Below are 24,787 nucleotides of genomic sequence, written 5' to 3' on the forward strand. Positions count from 1 at the left end.
AGTCCCTTATCAAATGGCAAAATCAAAAGCTCAAACACATCAAACAAATGGAAAACAACTGTCATATTCCTAACTTGGTACAGGCATTTCCTTATGTAGAAAATGGTGGATTAAATCTGGTTGTATAGCTAGCTAAACCTCTCACTTGTATGACAGTCACCCCAAATTTCATTATATTGACACCAATGTGCGAACAAAACAAACAGACATAATAAGTATAAATGTCAAAAATAGGGATACAGCAGTCAACATTGTGTTATAATCTTAATCACTATAAAAATCAACAAATATGTCAACAAAGAAAAACAAAATGGCATAAAGACAAAGCACACAAGCAAAAATGAAAGACAAGAATACAAAAAACAAATGACCATGCACGATAACACAATGGCGGGATGTATAACTACCGAGCTAAACCAAAAGGATATTAACAAAAATGGACTAAACAGTAAAGGTTAATAAATTACAAAGACAAATAAAAGAACACTTTAACAAGTAATTAAGATGATAAACAAAACAACGTCAGTACGTATAATCTATACTTCAAGACAATCATGTATTATTTGTGAAGTTGATACTGAATATTTATCAACAAGGTCTTGGTATCTTCCGATGAACTTTTTTAGAAAAAGGACGATACGTTCTTTGACATAGCCCTGGTTCATCAACTTTATAGAAAACCTTATTAAATACGTGCGACATTTATCACGCATTTATAAACGAGTTCGTCAATACAATGTGTAATTCAATCCATCCTTTAGTTGATGATTCTACTGATTACCAAACAGGAGTAGGATTTAAAAACAAGAAATAGATTGCTATTATTGATGAAAATTATTAGCTTTATATCAGAATGGGCTGATTTAATATTACACAATACAATTTGTATTACCAAATTGTTTTATTTCTCATGCATGATTTTGATTACTTGATGTCGGCAAAAGTGTTTGCAAAATATTCCATCATGCATTATTAGGTAACTAAATTCTACTACTGGAACATAACCATGATAAGTGTTAATAAATAGAAAAAATAGGCACTTTTTTATAAACTGAAGTAATTTTTTTTAACTGTACACATATATTCATAGTCTGTACGAAGAATTCAGGGATTCAAATTTCTGACACGAGCAGTCAAAATTCAATAAAAAGAAGATTTGTTCTCGAAAACAATGTAACTGCTAATCTGTTTTGCTAATATTTGAAGCATAATAATCCTCCACCAAATGATAGATTTCCAATACTGTTTCATCATTTGAAAAGAAAACAGAAAAAATACAAACCTTCTAAAAAGTAAAATAACAAAAATATCCAGTTCCATGGAAAATTCAAAACAGAAAGTCCCTTATCAAATGGCAAAATCAAAAGCTCAAACACATCAAACAAATGGAAAACAACTGTCATATTCCTAACTTGGTACAGGCATTTCCTTATGTAGAAAATGGTGGATTAAATCTGGTTGTATAGCTAGCTAAACCTCTCACTTGTATGACAGTCACCCCAAATTTCATTATATTGACACCAATGTGCGAACAAAACAAACAGACATAATAAGTATAAATGTCAAAAATAGGGATACAGCAGTCAACATTGTGTTATAATCTTAATCACTATAAAAATCAACAAATATGTCAACAAAGAAAAACAAAATGGCATAAAGACAAAGCACACAAGCAAAAATGAAAGACAAGAATACAAAAAACAAATGACCATGCACGATAACACAATGGCGGGATGTATAACTACCGAGCTAAACCAAAAGGATATTAACAAAAATGGACTAAACAGTAAAGGTTAATAAATTACAAAGACAAATAAAAGAACACTTTAACAAGTAATTAAGATGATAAACAAAACAACGTCAGTACGTATAATCTATACTTCAAGACAATCATGTATTATTTGTGAAGTTGATACTGAATATTTATCAACAAGGTCTTGGTATCTTCCGATGAACTTTTTTAGAAAAAGGACGATACGTTCTTTGACATAGCCCTGGTTCATCAACTTTATAGAAAACCTTATTAAATACGTGCGACATTTATCACGCATTTATAAACGAGTTCGTCAATACAATGTGTAATTCAATCCATCCTTTAGTTGATGATTCTACTGATTACCAAACAGGAGTAGGATTTAAAAACAAGAAATAGATTGCTATTATTGATGAAAATTATTAGCTTTATATCAGAATGGGCTGATTTAATATTACACAATACAATTTGTATTACCAAATTGTTTTATTTCTCATGCATGATTTTGATTACTTGATGTCGGCAAAAGTGTTTGCAAAATATTCCATCATGCATTATTAGGTAACTAAATTCTACTACTGGTACATAACCATGATAAGTGTTAATAAATAGAAAAAATAGGCACTTTTTTATAAACTGAAGTAATTTTTTTTAACTGTACACATATATTCATAGTCTGTACGAAGAATTCAGGGATTCAAATTTCTGACACGAGCAGTCAAAATTCAATAAAAAGAAGATTTGTTCTCGAAAACAATGTAACTGCTAATCTGTTTTGCTAATATTTGAAGCATAATAATCCTCCACCAAATGATAGATTTCCAATACTGTTTCATCATTTGAAAAGAAAACAGAAAAAATACAAACCTTCTAAAAAGTAAAATAACAAAAATATCCAGCTCCATGGAAAATTCAAAACAGAAAGTCCCTTATCAAATGGCAAAATCAAAAGCTCAAACACATCAAACAAATGGAAAACAACTGTCATATTCCTAACTTGGTACAGGCATTTCCTTATGTAGAAAATGGTGGATTAAATCTGGTTGTATAGCTAGCTAAACCTCTCACTTGTATGACAGTCACCCCAAATTTCATTATATTGACACCAATGTGCGAACAAAACAAACAGACATAATAAGTATAAATGTCAAAAATAGGGATACAGCAGTCAACATTGTGTTATAATCTTAATCACTATAAAAATCAACAAATATGTCAACAAAGAAAAACAAAATGGCATAAAGACAAAGCACACAAGCAAAAATGAAAGACAAGAATACAAAAAACAAATGACCATGCACGATAACACAATGGCGGGATGTATAACTACCGAGCTAAACCAAAAGGATATTAACAAAAATGGACTAAACAGTAAAGGTTAATAAATTACAAAGACAAATAAAAGAACACTTTAACAAGTAATTAAGATGATAAACAAAACAACGTCAGTACGTATAATCTATACTTCAAGACAATCATGTATTATTTGTGAAGTTGATACTGAATATTTATCAACAAGGTCTTGGTATCTTCCGATGAACTTTTTTAGAAAAAAAAGGACGATACGTTCTTTGACATAGCCCTGGTTCATCAACTTTCTGCTCAGACACTGGTGACGTTTTTTAAAGTCTGAATAGCAGCTGCAAGCTCTTGAATACCGAATGAGTAGCGAAATGCTTACATTAATGACAGTTTTGACTAAAGTATGAATGGTTTAAAAATAATTGTGTTTAAACGCAAAGAACATAAAGAGGTTAACAAGGATGAACACAATGAATATTTTAGGTATTATATCTAGCGTTATTAAAACACAGTGAAGTCGAAATAAACAATTGTTTTGAGGAAACGACGTAAATATATTGAAACTGCCAACATGTTTTGCTAACATATGTAGCATACTAATAAACCCTGCTGAACCACACAAAACGATTTCAATACCGTTACAGCATTTGAAAAAACCCAAGAAATATTTGCATACTAAGCAAATGCTTACATTTTAAAGGGAGTTTGAATAGCCCTTGTGTATATTTCGCCTCTCTTTTAACGACAGTTTAGCTAAAATATAAATGGTTTGAAAATATCATTTCAAAATGCAAAGAACATTGAGAGTGAACAGGGATAAACAAAATGCCCATTTTAGACATTATATATAGCCTTATTGAAACACAATAACGTCAACATATACAATTGATTTGAGGAAAAGGTGCAAAGCTTTATTGCACAGAGTTTCTGTACGTATTTGCTCTAGAAAAAATCGGACAGATTTAAAGACAACAAATAAATTTGAAAAAAGGGTTTTTCTCTTACAACATATTTTCTCTGAATTTAAAGTTGTTTTGAGTTTGGTGATAATCTTTTGTTTCAAATTTTAGGTTTTTCCTTGGTTTTTTGGGAACGGGTTCGTGTTACTCAGTCGTTAGTTTTGTATGTAGTGTTTTGTGAATTTGTGTGTATGTCTTGTCGTTGTTTTTAGGTTTTTTGGCTATTTCGTTGTTAGTTTTTTCTAAAACTATGAGTATTGAACATATGTATATGAATATGACATAATAAGGGAATGACATTTGCGTTGTAATTGACACATTGTTTGCTTCATCATTTCCTTATTTATTTCTGATATTCATGTTTTTCTTAATCGTACATATAACATAATAAATGTAATGCTGTTCGATTTTTCGATGATTGTGTTCGGATACACTATTTTCTGCAGTTGTAATAACACTTTCAATTTATAGTAAATGACATGCTTAATTACATGACAGTAAACATTTCATAAAGATTTGCCTCTTATGCAAGTTTTGATAAATAGAGCATCTGGAATTTTATCAATCTGTCCAAGTCTTATCTAAAAAAAACATTCTGACTTTTTCATGGTCTGAAATATGTCCCATATCATTTTTCAACATCATCAGTATTAAGGTAAATATTTGAACTTTTTTCATTACAAAAAGGTACCATTTGCAGTATATGGGCATTTTTCCAAAAATGTTCATTTTTGAAAACTGAAAAATAAAAAAAAAAATGTTGAGAAATACATGTAAGTGATTTAATTGTACATGTCAATACTTTAACATCAGTATAAACTAAATACAAAATATGCAACCTTAAAATGAATGGTAAGTTTGACAACAACTCTGTAAGAGTGAACATAGTGTACCAAGATGTCCCCTTCGCAACAATTTTTTTAAGGCTAAAAAATTGAATTCAAAGGTATTTTTCTTCAAGAATTTGACAAAATAAATGATTTTATACGGTATAATTATTTGATTTGCAATTTTAACTACTAGAAAATATTACAAGCCGTTTTTAAAATATTCACAAATGTCCACTGCGTAACTATATATGTCACCTATTAAACAATTTGTATCCAGTATGTAATGAAATGTTGCGTAGTAGACCGTTGCGCAGTGGACGTATTTACTTGTTGGCAGCCATTGTTGTTTTACGTCTTTTATGAGTTGAGCTCAACATTTCTTAAAAAAGACGTTGCAAAGTGGACAAATAAACAAGTACGATATCAATAGGACTTGCCAATGGATTCAATGCATATATATATATTTTAACAAAACGCATTTGACTAGCAGGTCGAACAACTGATGTTCTTAAACCCTACTGACTGCCATTGGCGATTGCCAAATAAACGGATCACAAGATGTAACAAAATAGATCTGATTATTATTTTATTACCAAACAGAAAACAATAAATTTGCGGAAAAGATTGTATACCGCAAACATGAGGTGCAAAAATCTATATACCATATCCGGATTTCGACAATTAATGTCTCTTTAGTGATGTTAGGAATCGAAACGGTATTTGGAAGGCCATACAATTTTCCTCAATTTAGGATAGACTCGTGAATTTTGAAAGAGTCAAAATAGGATGAACGGATCATAGAAACCCGAAGACAAATATAATACAAGCCCAAACGAAAAAATATAAACAAGTCTAAATTGAAAACAATATTCAAACCTATGATTGCGTTGGATAAAAACCGCATTTTTTATACGTGTGCATGCAAAACAAATTTCTTGGTAGAGGGGTCTAAATACAGCACAAACAACATTTTCCAAAAGACCAAATGAGTGAAGAAGTATATTTTAACATAACGCATTTGACTACCAGGTCGAACAACTGATGTTCTTAAACCCTGCCTACTGCCATTGGCGATTGCCAAATAAACGGATCACAAGATGTAACAAAATAGATCTTATTATTAATTTATTACCAAACAGAAAACAATAAACTTGCGGAAAAGATGGTATACCGCAAACATAAGGTCCAAAAATTTGTACACCCTATCCGGATTTCGACAATTAATTTTTCTACGGTGATGTTAGGTATAAAAAATTTTGCACCTCATGTTTGCGGTATACAATCTTTTCCGCAAGTTTATTGTTTTCTGTTTGGCTATAAATTAATAATAAGATATATTTTGTTACATCTAGTGATCCGTTCATTTTGGCAATCGCCAATGGCAGTCAGCAGGGTTTAAGAACATCAGTTGTTCGACCTGCTAGTCACATGCGTTTTGTTAAAATATACTTTTTCTTTCATTTGGTCTTTTGGAAAATGTTGTTTGTGCTGTATTAAGACCCCTCTGCCAAGACATTTGTTTTGCATGCACACGTATAATAATTGCGGTTTTTATCCAACGCAATCATAGGTTTGAACATTGTTTTCAATTTAGACTTGTTTATATTTTTTCGTTTGGGCTTGTATTATACTTGCCTTCGGGTTTATATGATCCGTTCAGCCTATTTTGACTCTTTCAAAATTCAAGAGTCTATCCTAAATTGAGGTGAATTATATTGCCTTCCAAATACCGTTTCGATTTCTAACATCACTGAAGGGACATTGATTGTCGAAATCCGGATATGGTATAAAAATGTTTGCACCTCATGTTTGCGGTAAACCATCTTTTCCACAAGTTTATTGTTTTCTGTTTGTTAATAAATTAATAATAAGATATATTTTGTTACATCTGGTGATCCGTTTATTTGGCAATCGCCAATGGCATTCAGTAGGGTTTAAGAACATCACTTGTTCGACCTGCTAGTCATATGCGTTTTGTTAAAATATACTTTTTCACTCATTTGGTCTTTTGAAAAATGTTGTTTGTGCTGTATTTAGACCCCTCTACCAAGAAATTTGTTTTGCATGCACACGTATAAAAATTGCGGTTTTTATCCAACGCAATCATAGGTTTGAACGTTGTTTTCAATGTAGACATGTTTATATTTTTTCGTTTGGGATTTTATTATATTTGCCTTCTGGTTTATATGATCCGTTCATCCTATTATGACTCTTTCAGAATTCAAGAGTCTATCCGAAATTGAGGTAAATTATATGGGCATCCAAATACCGTTTTGATTTCTAACATCACCGAAGAGACATTACTTGTCGAAATCCGGATATGGTATAAAAATGTTTGCACCTCATGTTTGCGGTAAACCATCTTTTCCGCAAGTTAATTGTTTTCTGTTTGTTAATAAATTAATAATAAGATATATTTTGTTACATCTGGTGATCCGTTTATTTGGCAATCGCCAATGGCATTCAGTAGGGTTTAAGAACATCTCTTGTTCGACCTGCTAGTCATATGCGTTTTGTTAAAATATACTTTTTCACTAATTTAGTCTTTTGAAAAATGTTGTTTGTCCTGTATTTAGACCCCTCTACCAAGAAATTTGTTTTGCATGCACACGTATAAAAATTGCGGTTTTTATCCAACGCAATCATAGGTTTTAACGTTGTTTTTAATTTAGACTTGTTTATATTTTTTCGTTTGGGATTGCTTTATATTTGTCTTCGGGTTTATCTGATCTGTTCATCCTCTTTTGACTCTTTCAAAATTCAAGAGTCTATCCTAAATTGAGGAAAATTATCTGGCCCTCATAATACCGTTTCGATTCCTAACATCACTAAAGAGACATTAATTGTCGAAATCCGGATATGGTATACAGATTTTAGCACATCATGTTTGCGGTATACAATCTTTTCCGCAAGTTTATTGTTTTCTGTTTGGTAATAAATTAATAATAAGATCTACTTTGTTACATCTTGTGATCCGTTTTTTTGGCAATCGCCAATGGCAGTCAGCAGGGTTTAAGAACATCACTTGTTCGACCTGCTAGTCAAATGCGTTTTGTTAAAATATACTTTTTCACTCATTTGGTCTTTTGGAAAATGTTGTTTGTGTTGTATTTAGACCCCTCTGCCAAGACATTTGTTTTGCATGCACACGTATAATAATTGCGGTTTTTATTAAACGTAATCATAGGTTTGAACGTTGTTTTCAATTTAGACTTGTTTATATTTTATCGTTTGGGATTTTATTATATTTGCCTTCTGGTTTATATGATCCGTTCATCCTCTTTTGACTCTTTCAAAATTCAAGAGTCTATCCGAAATTGAGGTAAATTATATGGCCTTCCAAATACCGTTTCGATTTCTAACATCACTGAGGAGACATTAATTGTCGAAATCCGGATATGGTGTACAGATTTTTGCACCTCATGTTTGCGGTATACCATCTTTTCCGCAAGTTAATTGTTTTCTGTTTGGTAATCAATTAATAATAAGATCTATTTTGTTAAATCTTGTGATCCGTTTATTTGGCAATCGCCAATGGCAGTCAGTAGGGTTTAAAAACATCAGTTGTTCGACCTGCTAGTCAAATGTGTTTTGTTAAAATATACTTTTTCACTCATTTGGTCTTTTGGAAAATATTGTTTGTGCTGTATTTAGACCCCTTTACCAAGAAATATGTTTTGCATGCACACGTATAATAATTGCGGTTTTTATCCAACGCAAACATAGGTTTTGAACGTTGTTTTCAATTTAGACATGTTTATATTTTTTCGTTTGGGATTTTATTATATTTGCCTTCTGGTTTATGTGATCCGTTCATCCTCTTTTGACTCTTTCAAAATTCAAGAGTCTATCCTAAATTGAGGTAAATTATATGGCCTTCCAAATACCGTTTCGATTTCTAACATCACCGAAGAGCTTTAATTGTCGAAATCAGGATATGGTGTACAAATTTTCGCACCTCATGTTTGCGGTATACCATCTTGTCCGCAAGTTTATTGTTTTCTGTTTTGTAATAAATTAATAATAAGATCTATTTTGTTACATCTTGTGTTCCGTTTATTTGGCAATCACCAATGGCAGTCAGCAGGGTTTAAGAACATTAGTTGTTCGACTTGCTAGTCAAATGCGTTTTGTTAAAATATACTTTTTCACTCATTTGGTCGTTTGGAAAATGTTGTTTGTGCTGTATTTAGACCCCTTTACCAAGAAATATGTTTTGCATGCACACGTATAAAAAATGCGGTGTTTATCAAACGCAATCATAGGATTGAACGTTGTTTTCAATTTAGACATGTTTATATTTTTTCGTTTGGGCTTGTATTATATTTGCCTTCGAATTTATATGATCCGTTCAGTCTATTTTGACTCTTTCAATGTTCGAGAGTCTATCCTAAATTGAGGTAAATTATATGGCCTTCCAAATACCGTTTCGATTCTAAACATCACTGAAGAGACATTAATTGTCGAAATCCGGATATGGTGTACAAATTTTTGCACCTCATGTTTGCGGTATACCATCTTTTCCAAAAAATGACAATAAACGAACAAATGTTACTATAAATATTTCAGATAACAGATATCCTTCATCAGTATGAGCAGGATGTAAAATGAATCAGATCAATCTATTCTGATGATTAGACTATAACAAATGTATTAGCGTCTCTCCATATGATGTTCGGATGAAACTGTTTTACTTTTTTTATTGTATAGAATTCAAAATTACTATAGACCTGAATGGCTCAAAATAAGGTTACAACTAAAAGTTCGATTGAAAGATCAACACACATAATTTTGAACTTAAACAACAGTAAATTTGATAGCAAACAGACCTTATATTTGTAACATTCTTGAACATTATATTTTCGAAACCAAATACGAAATGTCTTCAATGAAGACTCAGTCTAATTATTTCAGATACAAAGTATTAACTTATAAGAGGCTAACAGGCAGTTTGATTCACATCATTACAAAAGTGTTGACGATTTTGACGGTCTTAGAAATAGTCAGAATGAATATTTAATATTTTCAACAGGAGAATATTTCAAGTCAGGAATATGACAGTTGTTGTCCATTCGTTTGATGTGTTTGTGCTTTTGATTTTTCCATTTGATTAGGGACTTTCCGTTTTGAATTTTCCTCGGAGTTCAGTATTTTTGTGATTTAACTTTTTTGACAGCAAAACATTTAATTACCTAATCAATGGAAATACAATTAATGATCAAGACAATTATACACATATTACCAAAAAATTAATAAATTAAATCGATCCGACATTTGCAAGATCTCACGCCATGGGTTTGGTATTCAAAATATAGTACCACGTGGTCGGCTAAATATCTCTCAAAGCGGCACCATTACACAATATATAAGTCATTATGTAGATTATTTTCTTGTGTCTATCGTTCAAAAACAAGAAATAAACAGACAGGACACATCTGATTTTATACACATATTGGAAACGATTTAACCACAAGTTAATTATCTGCTGTGAAGTTTTAATATAATGTAGGCCAAATATTACAAATTGTCCGATTGATGAAATATTATCTGTAGTGAGAATTGCCTACAATAATTTATAATTTTGACAATTTTGACCCACAAATTATCGACTACACCTTCTTGGAACTATTCTCGCAATATTTTTCTTGAATTTAATGGACTATATTGAAATGTATTTGTGAAGGTATTTGAGCTTGCTGCTCCCCAGAATGTTGTAATATCTTACTGTACAATATTACAAAAGAGGTTCAAAAGAGAACAATATATTTTATTATGTCAAAAACATGGACGATGGTATAAGTAGTTACTATGGGAACAAGCAAGAGTTGATTACAAGCTCTTCAAATTCACATATGAAATTACAACTGCCAAAACCACATACCCAGATTTCAATTTATTTAAAGGGAGAACATTTCTCAATAAAACATTTTGGATTTGAAAACACATCTTAAGCCCACCAACTTAAAACATCTAAATCGGAACAGTTGTCACATTAGACGTGTGTTTTCCGACTTTATCAATGGTGAGGTAATACGATAATCAGAAAAAATAATAATATAGACGATTAAAAACAAATTCTTTCATCGTTCAAATTGAAATTGATCATTGGGGAGTACAAGGAGAAAAAGACAAAAGTTTTGTATAAATGAGGCAATAATAAGAATTGGAAAAATCTTCTCTAATGAGAACCGATTCTGAAAGACAACTAAAATAAAATTCCTTTTTTTATGTCAACCGGAGACAGTTATTCATAGAGAAACCAGCTACAGCATAAAAAGGCACAAAACATTAGCAGATTTGCTGACATCAATTTTACTGAGAAATTAAAAAATATAGGACACTCCCAGCTGATGATGGCGGGTCTAAATTTTAAACACATTAAAAAATCTATAAAAATGCCAACGAAAGTTCAAACCCTAGATTAGCGTAAGACTGATGCAAATAATTTTAAAAATTTATCCAGTCAGTTCCAATATTTTAGAGAATACAATTATACCCTAAAAATGAAGCATATTCATTCAACAATTTATCGAAACAAAGGTTGATACGAATTATACATGTTATACAAAGATATTGGAAAACGTGGATGGTGTGTTCAATTTGAATGTACAAATGGTAAAACTCAGTTAATATCCGAATAATTAACATTTACCTCGCTCTCTTTCAAAGGTAACACCTGCCTCATTTTTTTCATCAATAATAAGTTTTTACTTATCTTTTCCCAGTCACGATGCTTTATTGTCAATTGTGAAATCGTATTTTCCGTCTAGGAACTTAATCTCTTCCAAAGGAATTTATTTTTTTTCCTAGATGAAAACAAAGTACATGGAATATCACACATTGAACCTCTTTTAGCCTTAGCGTCTACGTTTTTTTCTTTTCAAAATAATTATCTGTCATTTATCTTGAAAACGTTCCATTTATTTTCAAAATATGGCTAACTTTACATGATATAAAATAGTTTAAAGGTGCAAAAATATATCAATGCACTTCACTTGAATTACATTTACAAATATTTAACATGGAAGGTAACTGTATAATAAGCCACAAGATAGCTACATTTTTTTATGTTCTCTTCTTAATACGTTTCATTTGTTTTCGTTGTGAATTAAGATTTGTTTATATTAGGATATTAGGTAGTCCGATGTTTGGTTTTTAATTAACTTATTAACTCTTACTTGAGATCTAGAATATGAATCAAATCAGATGAAAATTTATGCCATCTTTGTTGGATATGATTTGCAATAATGAACGTGATCAATCTTACATAAAAACATGTCAGCCATGTAATAAAAGTTCAAAAACATTTAAATATGATGTTTACTTTTGCACCAAGAGCTCCAAATGGTTAAGTTAAAGACATTCCTTCAAATTTATGGACGCCATCATCATTTGGTTGACTATTATGGCATTGTGTAGTCACAAATGGTCATGGCTGCATATGTACAATTTACAAAACGTCACTTTTAACCAAAAGTGATAACCCGATCATAGAAAGATATTAAGATTTTAATTATTATTATTTCAGATAACACAGTGCATCAGTTGATATGCCCACTTAATAAAACAATATACATAAACTCAGCAGCTGGAGAAATTTTCAACATTAGTGAAGTTGCGTCAGTTACATCTTCAGATTCTGAGTTGACCTTTGCATTTAGTCCTGCAGAATTAATTACCTTGGATCATACAGCAATGTTAGAGCAGAAGAAAATAGTTGTTACTGCAACTAATAAGTGGGGAGCTGAGGACCAATGTTCATTTTTTGTAGAAACAAAAGGTAAAGTTTAAGGACATCCTGTGCAGACGAAAGAAAATAAAATGATTGTTATTGCATAATGTAAAACCTTTAAAGATAATCATACTCCCCTTGCATGTATATAGGCTTGTTAATGTATGTACTTACCTTTTGGATAGATAAAGATGACAAGTTAAAGTGATAACAGATTTATATGTGACTTTGGTATTGACGGTTTGATACAATCACTAGAATTCATCGTTTTAATCACATGTCATAAGGAAGAGGTATTTTTGTGCTTTTCAAGCGGCTCCGGAGTCGGAGGTTTACCTTACAAATAACTGATCGAAGAAAACAACGTTCTGCACCCTTTGTAACTCAAACACGTTTAGTTTGTTCTTCCGCAAAAATTATTGAATTAGACATTTAAAAGAGTCAAATTACTTAAAAAAAAGGTTTTCACAATCAAACCCATTTTCAAAATGTCCAATCTTTACTCAACAAAACACCGTCTTTGAGAAAACTATCAACCTGAGGCACACCATTTAATTTTTTCTGTAGGAGAGAATTCCCTTCATTGCCATCTCGGAAAAAATACAGTGTTGTGATTTATAATAAACTTTGATCTAAATCAGCCAAATAAATATCTGGATACGATTGATGATAGTTTATATTTCAATGTCATAATTTTTATACCATTACCACCATTTTTCTTTTAAACTACTAGATGGAATGTAATAACATTTTACAGAAGTCAAGTGTACTTAAATTGATTTTCTGGGTAAGAAAAACGTTTCAGTAGGTTATATCGTATGTCATTTCATGACGATTTTCATTCTCAGAAGTTGGAAAGATAACGGTGAAAGATACAAAAGGGATGTTTAAACTCACGAGTGTATAACAAACTGACAAACCCCTGCCAAAAAAAAAAAAAGACAAGCAGTCTTCAAAAGACAACAGAAAAAAAATCAGACATAAACTTTCACCGTTCGAATCATCATCTAGCTTAAGAAAAAAAAATCAGCAAATCGAACTGCATTATAACTATGCAAAAAATACAGATTTAAAGACAAAAGACAAGAGTGAATGTTTCATTTGTTTTATTTTTTGATTCACATGTCCAAATATCATGGGGCAAATAAGGTCAGATGCCTTAGAGAATAGTGTCTTCACTCCACAGCCATTTAGTTATTTAATTAAAATAAACTAAAACTATCTCATTATAAATGAACATATTAAATGATCCGTTACTGCAGAAGTAATAGTACTATTTTTTGTTCGTCTGTACCTCTGTCTATGACATACTTATTATTGTGTTAATCTCTTTACCATGTCTACCAACAATATGATTACGCGATTCTTGCAGAAGCTATTCGACTTTATATAAATAAGGGTTTATGGTATGATTGCCACATGTGGCATTGAGAAATATCCACGTAAGATCAAAAGACAACAATATGAACATCTTACTGTCACTTTATCGCTTCCAACACTGAGGAAAACTCATTCTGTAAAGCAAACTAAACAAGCAAAAGCAATGACATACTGTGAAACAATAAAAAAATATAACCAACTGCCTTATTCATATCAAATCAAATAACTAATCATCATGACAGACAGCAATCAAAACAAACTACTGAATGACCGGCTCCTGGCTTGGGACAGCCAAATGAAGAATGTGGCAGAGTTTATTGTCTGTTGACTTCTATAAATTTGCAGAAAAAATTTCTTAAAATCCTTTTTTTTTTGTGATATAGTTAAATACAATACAATCATATACGACTCGTGAAAAAAAGGGTTTCTTTGATATCACAACGGTGCGCAGAAATATAACCTTCTTCCAAGAATTGGGACTAATTTGAAATCGTGTTTCCTGCAAACTGTGTGATGTAAAGCGATAAAGAATATGTTTGAGTGTCGAGTTTATGTTGAACACGCTAAAACACGTTTAAAACATTAAGAATCGTCGGAAATTTGTGTAGACATCCATGACACGAATTGGATCAATTTTAAATTGTATACTGGACTTGTGTTGAAAGACAAACTGTGTTATTTAATTTTTAAACATGTTCCACTTTTTATCATTCAATGTACATTATTTAGATCTGTGGCTGTAAAATACACCTTCCCCATTTGTTCTCTTTTTACTATATCTTTATACCTATTTTGTTTTTGCAGTCCTAAATCAAACAAATACAACTAGATAAATAAATATCTATGGAAATTTCCATATGCATGCACGTCTTAAAATTTCGATTTTTTGTTCGTTATATATTGTATCCCATTTTTAGACGCTCTATTTAATCTGAAAAACACAAAATATGACCATACAACAAGTTTTTACGATTTTACAAGAAATTGCAAATATTTAGTAATTAAAAATATCTCAATCAGAAATATTTGTTTCTCAACATTGTCTGTTTGGTGTCCGCTCGATTGTCCCACTTTCTAAAATTAATGAAATTATGGGGGACAATAAGGGTAGAATTTAATTGGACAATTGTGAAAATAAATGTTGGCTATTCGGGAGTTGTTTAGATAGTAATTTGTTTGTGTTATTATAGGTGCGCAAAGTATACGAGAGACAAATTGGAAAATTATTGCTCGAAGCGTAATTTTTCCACAATAAACTGATCCTTTGTCCCGTTGGTATCTTTCGCCTCTCTTTGTATTGAAAAACCTGAAGATTATAAAAGCCTTTTTCTTAAGTTAGAATACATTAACATAGGTATTGAATTGATTAATTTGCATTGTCAAGTATTTTTCTTATGACTTTACCGTATAAAACTTTATACAAGTTTCCTATTTTGAAAACATTAAGCAATTTATAATTTCTGATACTTAAACAAAAAATCAGTGCAATTTTAATTTTTAACTATACGTCACAAACATCAGACGTCAATATAGAAAACAATGTTAATTTAACACGAAACCGTAAAACATCGAATTTTAGATATAGTCCATATGGCCATGCAATTACAAATTACTTAAACACCAAATTAGTAGATAATTATCGTGTGTTGTTGCCAATTGGGGTTTTACTTTTTAATTTGATATGTTTAAGACAGAAACAATCCTTTCCTTTGTTTTGTAGACGGATATACTAAAAAAAAACGTCGTCGACGCAAATTTTTACTTTCGAAACACATAATGTAAAAGTGTGTTAATTTATTGCTGCAATAAAGGAACATTATGTGAAATGAATTTAATCATGCAAAACCTTTTATAACACTTTTGAAATAAACCAGATTTAACACATTCGTGTGTATGATATTGAAAATCGTATTGATTCACATTGGAATTTGGATATTGGAAATCATGAAACATACCTATGGATATTCGTTTTTCGTTTTTCGTGTTACATATATATGTATCACGATGTCGTGCTCTCTTCGTGTCAGTTCTTATTTTTTTTATATTTATATATACCTTTTCTATTAAATAATCAAATTACCAAATATTTTTATCTTCTATAGAATAACAGCCACGTACTTTATGATGAGTTGTGTGTGGAGGTGTAATATTTAATCCTGATTCTGAGTTTAATAAAAAAAATTGTATTGCCATTCAAAAGAGGGAAAACAATTATTCTGAATAGTTCGTCATAAATTGTTGAAAACATAACCTCCTTTTCCGCGATAAAAATGTCATGCAAAACAGAAGAAAAAGACATGTCATCCCTTTTTCATAAACTAAAATGATACTATACATTACTTTCAAAGTAACTTGTATTTTTCATACACTCAACAATTCATTTGTGCCTTGCTTAATAGTTACACTCATATTTGTATTGTAACTGGAAAATAATTTCTAAAGTTTGTATCTAGATAAATTAGTGAGTTTTATTTCACATTATACCTGAGCCGTTGGGCGTATTCAAACGCATCAGAAAATAATATCCCACTGTAGTGTAGTCGGTAAAATAGGATGCAAATCCTGCAAATCTGTTCAGAAAATAATATTTTTTGACGGTATATAAGTCAGATAATGCATATTTAAGGGGTTTTCTTGTCGTATAACACACCTCCGAAATTGTCCAAAAAGAAAGACCTTCATACGGTTGGTCTTTCATTTGATCAACCCTCGGTGTGTTATACGACAGGAAAAACATTAACATATACATTATCTATAACGTAAATATTGGTATAAAAGGGAGAAATCTGCAAAAACACTTGATTCTTATAGGTAGATAATTTAGAAATTGATAAAATAGTATACACGTACATGTAAATAAAACGCCCATTTCTAGGATACTCAAGTACTCGTAAAGCGTTTTGTTTTCGTACCGGCCAACAATGTGATAGTGGTATGACTAAAATACTACTAGGAAGTTCTTAAGAATGAAATTATAAATTCGTTTAGATTCAAGGTCATGCACTGCTTATTAATGAAATTATAAAATTCTTCTACATTCAAGACCGTCTCCACAGAGAGTCAAATAGTAAATAATCATGTCACTACCACATCTCAGCTTAAGGGCCCTTCTGAATATTTAAAGGTTCCTACTATGTATTGGCTACCTAAAAAGTAAAATAACAAAAATACCGAACTCCAAGGAAAATTCAAAACGGAACGTCCCTTATCAAATGGCAAAATCAAAAGCTCATACACATCAAACGAATGGAAAATATATCTGACTTGGTACAGGCATTTCCTTTTGTAGAAAATGTCGGATTAATTCTAGTTTCTAGCTAGCTAAACCTCTCACTTGTAAGACAGTGTAATACACAAAAGCTCTTCGAATATCGTTTCATCTCTGCTTCTACGGCTACCTTTTTTTTTGTGCTGTTAACTAGTTCCCTTACTTCTACTACACAACTTGTTTATATTTTTTGTAATAAAGCATATGAAAATAAGGATATTAATTATATTTGGAGTTTCAAAAACTGTGTGGATGTTTTTGATAAATTACGTGCTTTTGATGGTCCGTTCAATTTTGTTGACATTTATGACTTATCGACTTTATACACTTTACTTTCGCACAATCTTATCAGACAGGCGTTTTTTTTTATTTGATTAAATGTTCCTTTGAAAAATCGGATTGAAAATTTATTTGCTGCAACTCATATTAAGCCTTCTTTTGTTATAAAAAATGGAAATATGCTAAATACACTTACTGGAACTATAATAAGTTGATTAAAGCTGTACATTTTCTCCTTAACAATAACGTGTACGTTTTGGCAATACAGTTTATCGACAGGTTCTAGGCATTCCTATCGGCACCAATTGCGCCCCTTTAATAGTAGACTTGTTCTTGTATTGTTATGAATACACAGTTAATGTCCAAACTCGTATCACCAGCCTAGTGGTCAGCACTTCTGTGTTGACATGAATTGTCATTGATATGGTAATAATCATAAATCAACTGTTGATAAAACAATGAGTATTTCGAAATACTAAGGATTTTCTACCTCAGGAATAGATTACTTTTGCAAAACCTTTCGGAATTTTTGGTCGTCTATGCTCTTCATCTTTGTACTTTATTTAGTTGTTTCTTTTTATTCTAGCGTCACTTATGAGTCTTTTGTAGACAAAAAGCGTGTCTAGCGTACACAATTTTAATCCTGGTATCTATGATGAGTTTATCAGTAAAGATCCGCCTAAATCAATTGATAAATTTAAAAACGCTCAGCGTTATCTTGATTATATTTTTGCTTTCTATAATGTGGAATTTTTCTAATTTTACAGGGGAAATTTACCCAAAGAGGGAACAAACTTTAAATAAATCTAACTGATATCAGATATTGCGCTAGCGGGATATTAAGTTATATTGGTCGCTGAACGGTCAAGGAGTCATAGCAAAGTCATGCTATCAATAACTTTAATGCAAACTTCGGATGGCAATTAATGAACAAAATCAAAATAAATATCTGTATGTATCCCTAAATGATTGGTATCATTGTTTATCCATTGGAAAATCGTGAATTCTATGTCAGTTCATGCTATAAAATGATATTGTTGATTTAAATTTATAGTATGAAAAACGTTTGAATGTGATTATTCAGAAGTCAGGATTGTGACAGGGATTTTCTGTGTGAATTTGATTTGCGAATTTGAAAATAATCTCTAATATACTTTTAATTTTCTGTTCTACAAGATGACATATTTTGTATGTGTAATTATATATCCTTTTATTCAAAGTACTTGAAATTAGCAGCTGTGAGATAATCAGCTACTGTTACAACTGTCAAGTAATCTGGTCAGATTAAAATGTCCAAACCACCTGCGAATAAGCAAATAAAAAAAAAACGTACGTCCTGGATTTAATTCAGCAATTTTTTTTTAGACCTTTATATTTTATACGATTTTATCTAAGCGCTGCTAGCCTAGAGTATTACATTTACTATATTTGTTACAGTAAATTTGTATAACTAGGGATAATGTTCAACAAATGATTAATCACTAGTGAATTTAAGGATTATTTATAGTCACTAAAAGTTGGAGGAATTATGCATTATTCCTAGATAAAATGCCAGGAATTATCCATAATGACTAGATAAAATGCCAGGGATTATACATAATATCTGGATGGAAGAGACAGTTTATTTTATAAAAAAAAAGAATAAAAGTTAAATAATTCATTCCATAATTCATTTTAAAACATATTTACAAACGTAAACATGATAAATATTAAAATATTTAACGTAATATTCTAAAACAAATTATCTTTTTTTTACAAACTAAATTTTGATAAGATCTACTATCATGAAAGATTTGCCCTGATTTTCTCACATCCGTTTTTGCCACAACATCTCAATTTTAAGAAACCCTTTCCTTCAAATGTTCAATTTGATTTTGCCGCGCGTCAAACAGAAATAAAGTTTGAGTATAAAAAAAGTTGCCAATTAAAGACTATAAGCTACCACCAATTTATTCTATGTGTAGGATACACACTACACTTCATGTTTCGAAGCCAGGCATATACTGTTTTCAGTCTTTTCATGAACGATGAACATTATATTTTTGGGCTCACTATTTTCGAGATCAACATGCGGAATCTGTATCAAAACATTACAGCCATTGTAGACCTTCTCGAATATTTTGTTCGATCTTTCAAACATGCGCTCTGCATATTTAGTTGCATTAGCTTTCTCCGTTTGAATTCCTTGTGAATTGGATCAAAGAAAACATTAACATACAGACAATGCATGTACATTTGACACTGTCTTTTGGCCAACAATGCATTTACAATTATCACTATCAATGAGATTATTTGTATTATTAATTTGAATTGAAAATAAAATATCTACCCATCACCGGAAAAACTATTCACTGAAGATTTGACAAATGAATAGGAAATCAAAATTGTTAAAGAAGTACAGATGATTTATTAGCCTAACACAAGAGATGATTTATTAGTCTAACATAAGCTGCGTCAGATAGAAATCGACATTATGCAAATGAATACATGTATCAATACATTAGTTACCCTATTTTCAGTTGAAAAAGATCTCTTCTTAAAGTTTGTAACTGTTTGAAAATTGAATTCTTATAAAAACCATACAAAACAGACCAAAATTCAGCTTTTGTTTCGCATTTGAATGTTCCATAATCAATCACATGCTTATACAGGCACTTGTATACGTGCACTTGCATCTCACATCACATTAGGGAATTTAGTTGTAATAGTTCTTGATCATTTTCGGGGATTATATATAATCACTGATGATTTAAGTGATTATGCAGAGTCCCTGAAAATTAGAGATTCTAAATTATCCCTGAGTATACAGATTCACTGTTACATATGTATGTCATATTTTCAACACAGTCACACATTTTATTTCACCATAACAAAGTAAACCTTTTGTATTTATTTGGCCTACTTTAAATAGATTTAATTGATATCGTCCCTTAATGAAAAAGTAACAATTTACATGGTTAAAATTGTATGTAACTGATGCTTTATTGAACAGGACAATAGCTATTGTATTTATTCAATTGGACAATAGAACTAACAAAAGTGTAAATAAATTGACCAATAGGAGATGACTCTGTGGAAAAATTTGATTTGGTTCGCAATAAATGCTGTGAAACATTAAAAAATTGTATAATTTAGCTAACAACCAATTATTCATATCTTACATTTTTTCTCTAGCTGTTGCATGTTTTAGAGAGTCTTTCCCAGTAAGTGTGCCAAATGCTACACCTCTGTTTTGTACTTCTGGCAACATCAGCTGCACAGTTACATGTAATAGTGGATTTGTGTTCTTTGATGGCAACCAAACAAAGACATATGACTGCACAGAACAAAATATGTGGCTGCCGGCTTTACCTCCTGATACATGCATAAGTATGTTAATATTATATAGTTACCTGAATTATACTTCATTTAGAAACTAATTGTCTTGCTATTACTTACAAAAATTTGGAAAAAAGTGAAATTTCCCATACGTTTTTAGTATTATATGTTTTTTTGTCGCACCTGCATCTAAGAGACATAGGGTAAACGTTTAAGTTTGATGTAGTTCCTGCATACATGAACATGAAAATTATTACACATGCTCAATATGAGGTCAACCTTTTAATAGATATGCAAATTTGGGGTTTTGACCCTGAGTTAAAGGTTCTATGAACAAGGAAATGTGATAGGTTAAAGCTGTGAATTAAGGTTTGAGGAAAATTTGACTGTTCTCTGAACATGGAAATGTGATATTGGGAGCATGTCATATTGTCATTCATTTATTAAGGAAAATGTCTTCAAACATTGTCAAATTACCACATTTTGAAATCTTGTCAATATGTCCTTTCCATTTTCCAGTTCACAACATAATATAAAAATATCATCACACATAACACCAATCTTTATGATGTGAAAACGAGCGACCTTACGTTGTTTTTGTAATGAAAATTATTGTTAAGCAACACTTTCGCTCTAGTTTGCCTTCGATTATATAACTTTTGTTTTGCTTCTTTTTAGTACTCTATTTAGACCGAGAGTAAACTTGCAACTTATGAAACATTTTTTCTTTAATAGATGAAAGATGTAGGGATATAAGAAGGCAACAGTAGTATACCGCTGTTCAATAGTCATAATTCGATTAAGCAAAAACAAATACGGGTAACAAACTAAAACCAAGGGACACACATCAACTATAAGAGGAAAACAAAGAAACAACAAAAACACTGAACTACAACAAAAGCAAACGCCAACATTCATAGAAACGGACGGTAGATAACAACTGCCATATTTCTGACTTGTTACAGGACATGTTAAGAAAAAAATGGTGGGTTAAACCTGGTTTCATGGCTAGCCAAATTTACCGCTTATATGGCAATGTTAAAAATATCGCTAAATGACAACATTTCGTGACAGGAATACGGTACAAACAAACGCCAGAACACTCAGCACAGAGAAATACATAAATAAATAATATAATAGTACATTACAACATGTTAACCGCAGAATTACAACGGACACCTCCGATGAATTTACGACAGCACACCAGGACACCACAAATGGAATATAAACTGCGCGTCACATGAATGGATCATCGTCACAAAAAGTGACGTAATTTTTGTGACGATTATATTATCAGAAGTAAATTTCTGAAAAAAGACACGTACTGGAATTATTGTGTTTTTAATGGTGTTATTATTTGTATTATATAGTTGCTTTAAACTTAAAATCATATAAATGAAGTAGCTGAGTTTTCTTGACTTTTACATACATATAGAAAAACATTTAAATGCATATTTTCCTCTTTTAAATATCGATTATGATATAATAAATCATTAAGAGCATTTTGAACAAATGTAAAGTTTTCACCTTCCAAGTTTAATGCTGAATATTTATTTACATGGCCCTTGAATTTACAGTTTCGAAATTAAAATGTGGTAAGAACATTGTTTTTGTTAAATAATATGTAATTTTGAGAACATGTTTTTGCGCTAGAATTTCAACAAAATATTGATATTTATGTGAAAATGATTCGAAGTACTTCTATAAGTTTGTAAACTTATTGTTAGAAATCACTTATTTTGAGAAGGATTTTCTTGTTTTAGAATTTCAAAGAAAATTGATCAATAGGTATGATTGCACTCCAGATTCAACTTTTCAAAATTGTTGCAAAAATCAATTTTTGTTAAAAGCTAAAATTTTAGAAACATCAGTTTTAGGGTTTCAGTGAAAATCAATATTGGGGCATTCTATTCTTTTAAAAATCGATTTCTGGAGACGAAAAAACAAATTATGTTTGGCCACAATTTTTGAAATTACTACAAAAAAATATAGTGTTTGGATTTTTACTAATCTTTACTTAAAGATTACATGTCTTGAAATAATTCCTCGTGTCAAAAATTACTAAAAGTTCATATCCAATTATATAAAAATATCTTTTAATGAGATGTGGTTGATTGCTGATGAGACAACTATCTTGCTGTGTTTACATCAGCAAATTTATTTTTGTGTGTGTCTTGAACAAAAATTTGCAAATAAACTCATCATAGATACCAGGATTGAAATTCTATATTTGCGCCAGACGCGCGTTTTGTCTACAAAAGACTCATCAGTGACGCTCGAATCAAAAAATGTTAAAAAGGCAAAATAAAGTACGAAGTTGAAGACAATTCCTAAAAGTTTTGCCAAATACAGCTAAGGTAATCTATTCCTGAGGTAGACGAGCCTTAGTATTTCAAAAATTCTGAGTTTGGTAAACAGTTAATTTATAATTATGAGCATATCAATGATAACTCAAGTCAACACAGAAGTGCTGTCTTCTGGGCTGGTGATACCCTCGGGGAATTAAAACTCCACCAGTAGTGGCATCGACCCAGTGGTTGTAAATAAACTCATCATAGATACCAGGAATGAAATTCTATAGTTGCTCCAAGCAGAACCCTTTCTGACATGACAGTTTTCTAGCTAGTTCCTCTTATCATATCACTTCCCTTATTCAATATAAACAATATTCTATCCATGTTTTACTTTTACTTTACTAAACTAGAATACATGGTTGTAGGTATCTTTAAATGGTTTTGATTAGAATATGAGTAACAAGAAATTATAAAATAAAACTTGGATATCCTTAACATGAAATATACCAGTAATTGACATTACATATCTATTTTTCAGAGTATGATGAACCATCCTACATTATAGTACTTCAAGTGGTCTATACAACTTATCAAAATCAAGTGTTCGCTAAAGACTGTAAATCAGGTCATGATGATAAAATCAAATCAAATAATGCATCATTAACAAATGAGATTTACAACATATGTAATAATATCGTTGTATCTGCTGGTCCAGTTGTAATAACAAATACTCAGACTATTACTACAGGATTTGATGTAAGATATAGTTATGTACATGTATAGTTCCTAATATGATATCATTGTCTCTTTAATAAAGAATATAATTTAATAATTAAATTTTTTGATAAATTCTCATTTTTAGCTCAGGTGGCCAAATCGCCAAGTGAATTTTTCTCATTACTTAGCTTCCGTCGTCTGTCACCCGTCGTCGTCCGACGTCTCCGTCGTCGTCCGATAACTTTTACAAAAATCTTCCCTGAAACTTTTGGGCCAGATTTAACCAAACTAGGCCACACACATTATCAGGGTATCTCGTTTAAAAATGTGTCCGATGACCCCGCCTGTCAACTAAGATAGCCGACATGGCTAAAAATAGAACATAAGTGGTAAAATGCAATTTTGCCTATCATATCGAAAACCGCTATGAAAAGATAACATCTTTCAGTGGCAAAAATGTTCAGAATGTAGAGCTATTGTTCATTTATGTCAAAACTGTCAGACGAAATCTAACGGGAGTTATTGCCCTCAAATGACGAATTTTACCATTTTAAAAAGAATTTAGCCTTTTACCTTGAAAATATATAATAAATAGACTGACAGAAACTTTGAAAAGCAACAATGATCAACATGGCAAGATCCACAAATAAGTCAACATGAGCAAAATCGTCAGACGACTCCTTATTAGAGTTATAGCTCTTTAATGACAATTTTTGCCAATTTGTTCTCTTTTTCCTTAATACCTTAAAGCTAAAATAGATAGATTGAAACTTTAAAAAGCAAAAATGATCAGCCAGATAAGATCTACAAATAAGTCAACATAAATTGAACCGTTAGTCTACTCCTTATTGAAGTTATTGCCATTTAATAAACGTTTTCACCATTTTTGTCCATTATCTTGAAAACTGTAATAGATTAAAACTTTAAATAGCCAAAAACGATCAGCAAGACAAGA

At 31.1% G+C, this 24,787-nt stretch overlaps 1 protein-coding gene across 10 annotated transcripts in view; it reads left to right on the plus strand.

Annotated features, from left to right (window-relative positions):
• Positions 1–24,787, plus strand: part of LOC127709457 (uncharacterized) — a 378,921-nt gene that overhangs the window by 95,458 nt on the left and 258,676 nt on the right. For 8 of the 10 annotated variants that reach the window (XM_052215024.1, XM_052215025.1, XM_052215026.1 and 5 more), the window contains exons 24-26: positions 12,373–12,624; positions 20,678–20,872; positions 23,654–23,871. In XM_052215024.1, coding sequence (XP_052070984.1) covers positions 12,373–12,624; positions 20,678–20,872; positions 23,654–23,871 — 665 coding nt within the window. The remainder of the gene's footprint in view (positions 1–12,372; positions 12,625–20,677; positions 20,873–23,653; positions 23,872–24,787) is intronic. The other 2 variants (XM_052215028.1, XM_052215030.1) reach the window with 2 other exon arrangements.

Source organism: Mytilus californianus, unplaced genomic scaffold (assembly GCF_021869535.1).
Source record: "Mytilus californianus isolate M0D057914Y unplaced genomic scaffold, xbMytCali1.0.p SCAF_7, whole genome shotgun sequence".
NCBI classification, from domain to species: domain Eukaryota; kingdom Metazoa; phylum Mollusca; class Bivalvia; order Mytilida; family Mytilidae; genus Mytilus; species Mytilus californianus.